At 38.6% G+C, this 7,403-nt stretch overlaps 2 protein-coding genes across 2 annotated transcripts in view; one reads left to right on the top strand and one right to left on the bottom strand.

The window, feature by feature from the left end:
- LOC101294759 (MADS-box protein SVP-like) overlaps positions 1 to 2,610 on the bottom strand; it is an 11,447-nt gene extending 8,837 nt beyond the window's left edge. The window contains exons 1-2 of the mRNA XM_004299681.1: positions 2,561 to 2,610; positions 2,073 to 2,272 (exon numbers count right to left, since the gene is read on the bottom strand). Coding sequence (XP_004299729.1) covers positions 2,073 to 2,248 — 176 coding nt within the window. The 5' untranslated portion in view covers positions 2,249 to 2,272; positions 2,561 to 2,610. The remainder of the gene's footprint in view (positions 1 to 2,072; positions 2,273 to 2,560) is intronic.
- Positions 2,611 to 3,673: 1,063 nt separating this feature from the next.
- Positions 3,674 to 5,174, top strand: LOC101294174. The gene has a single exon (XM_004299679.1). The coding sequence runs from the start codon at positions 3,708 to 3,710 to the stop codon at positions 4,692 to 4,694; it is 987 nt and encodes a 328-aa protein (XP_004299727.1). The 5' UTR covers positions 3,674 to 3,707; the 3' UTR covers positions 4,695 to 5,174.
- The last annotated feature ends 2,229 nt before the right edge of the window (positions 5,175 to 7,403 follow it).

Raw genomic sequence — 7,403 nt, 5'->3', positions numbered from 1 at the left:
CATGAATTTATATAGGGAGTATGGACGAGTGTAAATACATACATATATTATAGAGTCTGAGAGGCTCGATATTTTATGGGATAAAGGTTTTATCGCTTGCGGCATGCATTCGATTTTTCCTTAGAAATTAATTTGGGGAAACATAAATATTTTATTTATTAATTTATTTTTGTCCACTCACTCTAACGTTATTAAATGTTTTCCCCTGGGCCCTTCGTTTTAAATTGCCCAGTCTGCAGAGTTCGAGTTGGATCTAGTAGGAGACGAGGCATAGTCACCCGCTTTTCGGCCAGTTTTCATCAGTAGGTTACCTGTTCAACCTACTCGTGTTTTCTTGCTTCCGCTTGTGTTTAGTAGCTCTGAATACTTTAGAATTTTTGTATATTATGTAAAGTTCAGAAGTGTAATATGAAATTTTCGACTTAGGGTTGTCCATCTGCAAGGGAGATTTGCTTAATCTTTTCAGTAAATTTTCCTTAGAGGTGGTCCCCGCACGACTTACTCTGGGTTTCAGGGTGAAATTCGGGGTGGGTCGTGTCATAAAACGTCTGCCACTGCCTAATCAGATGTCCGTTGCAACCACTAGTATCTATGTGATATTGTGGCAGTAAGGTGATATCCTAGACTCTAAGAAACACTATTTCCTGTGTTGAGACTACTACATGCTGAAGAGTAATATTGGCATGACAAATGCAATTTCTAAAATCCTTGATAGAAGAAACAATAGTAATAAAAGCAACAATTTTCCCAGCTTCGATATTATAAACCACAATTCAAGCTGTTTATTGCTATCTATTGAGAGCCAAATAGTTCCCATCATTAATTTTGGCAAATGTAATTTCTTTACGGGTTCTATTTTGTTTGGGAGTGTTGAATAATCAAGCACTTGCTTTATTCTATTTATAAGTAAATGTTTCTGTTCCAATTTTGTTTTTTCTCATTTTAGATAATTGGATAACCAATTAAAAGAATCACCAGATCAATCATCGTTATTTAATTATGCACGTAAAAACACTTTTTTGTTTGTAAAAGTTAATGTAAAGATTTTCTTCTAGTTTCACTATCAATCATCATTATTTGATTATGCACACATAAAAATGAGACTTATTCTTTTACTAGAACATTCTTTTTTTATTTGTAAAAGTTATTGTAAAGATTTTCTTCTAGTTTCACTATAAACCTACGATCAGTTAAACAGACAACATACAGCTCACTAATTCTTATTCCACGGTTTACATCATACATTACATTCTCAACCTCTATGTATATCTCTCATGATTGATGCATGCATATGTTATGAGAGTTGGTTCTATCAGTTTAGATTTTTGCAAACAAAACCATTAGTATTGCAGGGCAAAAACAAGTTAAAAATTGCATGCATGGTCATGATAGCTCCACCACTCATTGCATGCCCTACTCGAAGCATGGATGTACATCCAGCTGAATATCTTCAAGCTTCTATGTATTTGAACATATCATCAAATCATGCACTTCCCTAGTATGAAAAACTCAAAAATCATATAGCTTAACATCTACCATGCCAGCAAACCAAACCACATACAATTACATATATTATCCACCGATAACCGCCATATATACCTTTCTATCAAACCCGGCCATAACCTTGAACAAAGATGTGTAAATAATATGATAGACATGCATGCATGATTGCCTGAAAATACCTATAGTATTTAAAATATCCTTACAATATTGACAATAAACATGAATTATGAGGGAATTATGATACACTCGGATCTTATGTATTGGCTCTTATTCTTGTCATCCTCAATTACCTTTGTCCACTAAGAATAATTGATATGCACTAAGTAAATGAGAGGCAACAGAACACGTGTTCTGTGGAAAAAGCAAATCAGAACACTTGTCATAATGAATACACTTCATCAAACACATGTTGTACCATACTACTGGATACCATGGAACATCCACAAAGATCTCGACACATGCACAAGACCATCACTCTCTCTCTCTCTATCTCTAAGTCTCTGCCGGTAAATTATTTTCAGGGAACAAAAAATCAAAATAATTAGAAGAGGACGACGGTGGAGAAGTACCTGGAGGTCGAGAACTCATAGAGCTTGTCAGTAGAAGAGAAGAGAATAACAGCAACCTCAGCGTCGCAAAGAACCGATAACTCTCCGGCTTTCTTGAACAGTCCTTTTCTCCTCTTCGAAAACGTCACCTGCCTCGCCGGCAGGTTCTCTATCTTCTCGATCCTTATCTTATTCATCGCAAGCAGCTAGCTGCTCAATTGCTTCGTCAAGGATCAAAGTATTAATTAAGTCAACGGGTAGAAAAATTAATCATCACACACACAATAATGGGCAAAAAACGAAATATGGGTCGTCCCCAATTTGAAGGAAACACTATTGAGCTACCAACCCAGCTAGAGCACCCAGAGATCAGTGAAGAAAAACCCCAAAAAAGGAACCGATCAATCATAAAACAAACAGTTTAGCTAGCTCGATCGTGATGAACATCAAATAGCATATAAAGATCAGGATAATTACTAATTATTCGGTTCCTAATTTGTTTTGCTCACCTTTCTTGGTGGTGCAGAACTGAAGCTTTGGGTCTCACCAGAAGTACTGCAAGAGCAGAGTTGGGAAGAATATGAGGTCAAATACTGTAGTAAAACCCAATTTCGGGCAGGTATTCAGAAATGGAAACCACATTTTCCCTCTTTTGGTAAAAAAGAAACGGGCGTGGCGGCCATCAGACGGCTAATAGTGCAAGCACGGTTTAACCTAGATCTGATCTGTATCGTTGATCTCTTTCTCGGTGTAACCTTCAAAATATCTTAAAAATATCTAAGATGTCGGTTAAATTATTCATTGTAATTTACGTGGATGATGATTATCCTTGGCCCTGTTCATCTTTATCTCTCCCACCCCACTTGGTCACTTGGTCCCTTTTAATTTCTTCACTGTGAAGTCACTTCATCCATATCTTTAACAGAGATTCAGCCACATATATTTTTGTACTTACTGAATTAAAATGGTATCGTGACGCAGTTGAGGTTTATGTGTACTACTACTCTCAAACACATGTACGGGTGTAGTGAAAGTTTAGCTCGGCCCAAAAAACAAAGAACACGTACCTTTCTACGTGTTTATGACTTGTACGTTTTTTTTTTTTTTTTTTTTTTTCGAGAGAGAAAGATATATATCTTTATTAAATATATCTATATATTAAAAATACGTTACACATACTTTACATATTGTCTTATACTAAATCATCATGATACAATACCTTTCTTTAAGAATACGCTCGGGATAAACTAGAAACTTACGACTTATGAAACCAACTACTTACTGTCTAATCCCTATGAGAGAAATAATAATTGCCTAGATCGACCTTAATTGGTTACAACATTTTATACTCTTCGACATTCAAGCTTCTTTTTTTCCTAAAACTAAAAATAAAAATTTCCTTAGCTCAAACTGCTTCAGGCCGTCGGCCCAAAAATAGTCGTTTCCCTAAACTGTACTGATCCGACTGCCCGAATAGGGAAATGGATATATGGGCCAATGCCAATTTGAAATGACCAAAACACCCACCAGCGAAAGCCCAGATATATAAACCCTCTAGCTGACTAGCATTTCATTTCTGTTTCTATTTTCATCTTCTCTACACAGAAACCAAAGCTGCGATTGCCGTCATCGTCGGCGATCCTGATCGGAAAAATCATGGACAACAATCCGAACAGAGCCGAAGCCGAGCGCTTACTCGGAATCGCCGAAAAGCTCTTAACGAACCGAGATCTAACCAGCTCACGCGACTTCGCCATTCTCGCTCAAGAAACAGAGCCGCTAATTGACGGCTCCGATCAGATCTTGGCCGTCGTCGACGTCCTCTTAGCCGCCGATAAGCGCGTGAACAACCACCACGACTGGTACGCCATTCTCCAGCTGGATCGCCGATCCGACGACCCCGATCTGATCAAGAAGTCGTACCGACGGCTGGCGCTGCTGCTCCACCCGGACAAGAACAAGTACGCCTTCGCCGATCACGCCTTCCGGCTCGTCGCCGATGCATGGGCCGTTCTGTCCGACCCGACCCGGAAGCCGGTGTTCGACACCGAGCTCAACCTCTACAGCCCGGTCGATCTCACCGGCGCGGCCTCAGCTTCCAATCCGAACAAGCTTCCGGTGCGGCGGGGGCAGAATGCTCGAAACGACGGCGGCGTTTCGGAGCCGCAGCAGCAAAATCAACAGAGGTCGAGATTGTCGAGCTTCTGGACGGCGTGTCCTTACTGTTATATACTGTATGAGTACCCTGGGGTTTATGAGAATTGCTGTTTGAGGTGTCAGAACTGTAAGAGAGGGTTCGAAGCCGTGGTGGTTCCGAATTTGCCGCCAATGGTGCATGGCCAGGATGCCTATTACTGCTGCTGGGGATTCTTCCCCATGGGGTATGTTGGTGGCAGCTCAGCCAATAAAGGAAAGGGCAAGGCGGCTGCCGCGGAGGCCTTCCCCGCTTGGATGCCACCAATGTTCAAAACGCCTCCGCCTCAGAGTAAAACCCCTGAGCCTTCCAGGGCCTCGCCTGTGCCGCAGCCTACGCCGGTGGCCGCGGCAAGGGGTGATGGAATGTTGAATTTTTCGGGTGGGAACTCAAATTCGGGGACAGGGACCAATCCGAGGAAGAGGGGGCGGCCGCGGAAGGTAGTTTAGTTTGGAGGTTTAGATTAGAAGACCCGGTTGTAATTGCATGCATTTGATGTTGGGTTTTAGGGTAGGGGAGGAGAGAGAGAGAGAGACAAATTTTGCTGAGGGGTTTGGAGCTGCTCAGGTTGAAAATTCGGAAGGTACTCTTGCTGTCTTACTCTTCTTTCTCTTCGTTGTGTTTGTTTTAGAATGTAATTGCTTCTTGTAGATGTGTTAAGTTATTAAGCTGGCGGCATTTGTAGATTTAACTTCTTGTAGCCGAAATGCTAAGTCGTTCAGATTTAAACCGCTGAGCTTTAATCTATTTTGGTCTTTTGATCTTCATATCGAATGTACAGGAGCATGTGTATGGGAACATGTTTAGTTGGTTGATTTAGATTTTCATTTTTGTTGGGGTTGAAGGTGGGTACATTTGATCAGAAAGTAGCTCTAGGACTAACTACTTTTTTATTATTGTGAAGTGGATCATTTAAACATGTTTTCTGTAATTTCAGCTTTCAATAAGATCAAACAGGAGATTTTTTAATTCCCTATTTAAGGAATAGGTTGTATTTGGTATTTACAATATTTTCCTATGTTAGATCTCTGTATGAATAGGTTTATAGACAAACAAAGAGACTTGATAAGAAATTAACTGCTGAGGCTAAATCCAAATAGCAGAATACACTTGTTGAGTTGCATTATTTTTCTTTTGGTTTTGATGAGTTCCACAACTTTGTCAGCAAAAAACAGAGTACAGATAACATATGTACTGCTGTTTGTAAGGAACTACTGTTTAGAGGGGTTTTAATCTTTAGTAGGTTGACAGCCTCTAGATATAAAGAACTAGAATGTTAGTTTTAGGACTCATTATAAAGTGACAAAACTGACCATGCTCCTACTTTATGGATTCATAAGCCTGTCATAAAGGACTGAAGTATAATCTTAGGAACCATTTCTCTATTAGGAATCGAAACAGACAGAATTTCATTAATCATCACTATGAAGCGTTACATAAAGCTACTGGAGCAGCTACCTACATACCTCTGAAGCTGACAATGCTATGACAGCTTGTAACTTGACAATTTTATGGAGCCCGATGAGAAATGTATGACACGTTGGAGCATTCGTTTCTGTGGAAGTTTTCTCTAAGTTTAACATAGGAGCTGATCTAGAGATCCCATTGGCGACTCTCTGTAGCTATAGAGAGTAGCTCTGAGCTTCCTTCTGAAAGTGGATGAGTTATTACTTTGTTTTAAGTCCGGTTACCAGTGGAAGGAATACTAACTACGTATTGGTAACAAAGTGATACTTACAGCAACTTTTTGACACCATCAAACTCTAGCTGTTTATTACTATTGGAATTCTATGCTTCTCTGAGCAGTTTCTGTTATTTTCTGAAGTAGAATATTGTGAATATGATTAAACATGTTAGATTTGGGTTTTAATAACTGTTATTATCATTTCCACCTGAAGTGGGAAGAGATAGACTTTGTCCAGAATTTGTTTGTGGGTTGTCCTCTTACTATGGTTAAGGGTATCTGTAATCCTTTTGCAAATTCTTGATTATTCACGCCGGAAAGGAATGCTATTGCATTGCAGAAGAGTTGTGTATACAGTTATGCATGAAAAAGTTGCAGGCTCTATTCCTCGAGACCAAACAATGGCAGAAATTGAAACTAAAGCAATCACGGCGCTATGAAGGTATGTGAAAGTGTTGCACAAAATTGGCTGTGACCCAAAATATATGCAATGAAATAGTACGACTATGTAACAGAGAAAGAAAACAGCATGTAACAGACTAACAGTATGAATTTCACCTGACCTGAAATTGAAGTTCCGGTCTGGCTTAGTATGTTTGAAAAATCCGAACCAACCAAGCTTGCCCGATTTAGTCTTGGTTCGAAAGAGTTTGTTCAATGTGAATTTTTGAATTACAGGGGACTAGGTGCAACTCCGTGTGACCGAGATTGCACAGGCCGTGTCTCCTACAGAGGTTCAGCGCCTTTACCACCATGGAATACAGAGTTGTACAGACATTTCAAAACCTAGAGCAAGTAATTCAAACATCGATGTACTACCCTATACTTTGCCGCCCTTCATCAAATCTAGGTCTCGTTGGTTCACAGATTGAAAAGGTTGGGAATGGGAAATTGGATCCTCTTACATACCATGTGATTTAAATTTTTTTATACTTTCTTAACATTAATTGCATATTTATTGCATTTTTAAATATTATATTAATAGATGTCATTACCAAATTATCCACAAAACTTTTAAATCTTAAGTATTTTATATATTAATAATAAGGATATAATTGGTAAATCAATATTTAAACCAAACATTGGAAAATAAAATAAAATACATTTCCTATTTATTTTCCCGACGTTCTCAAACACCTCGTAGGGAAATTAGTGGGAAATTATTTTCTCATGTTCTCTTGTACATAAGAAAAACCAAGGAACCAGTTTCCTTTTCATCAACCAAACGAGGCCCTAGAGTAACAAATTTGATGATTGGTCATAAACTGGTTAAAATAAAGGGTGATGTTATTAACATATTTTTTTTTTGTTATTATCACACTTTATTTATGATGATAGTCAATAATGAAATAAATTCAAGTTGCAAGTTTATAAATAAAATTAAAATGTGTGGATAGAAAAATAAATGAGGTGTGTTAATAACATCAACCAAAATAAAGTCTAGATTATAACACGTGCTAGAAAAAAAAAAAAA

This window comes from Fragaria vesca, linkage group LG5 (assembly GCF_000184155.1).
Source record: "Fragaria vesca subsp. vesca linkage group LG5, FraVesHawaii_1.0, whole genome shotgun sequence".
Lineage (NCBI taxonomy): Eukaryota > Viridiplantae > Streptophyta > Magnoliopsida > Rosales > Rosaceae > Fragaria > Fragaria vesca.
Note: the sequence above shows the minus strand (reverse complement) of the source record. Positions and strands in the feature narration are given on the sequence as shown.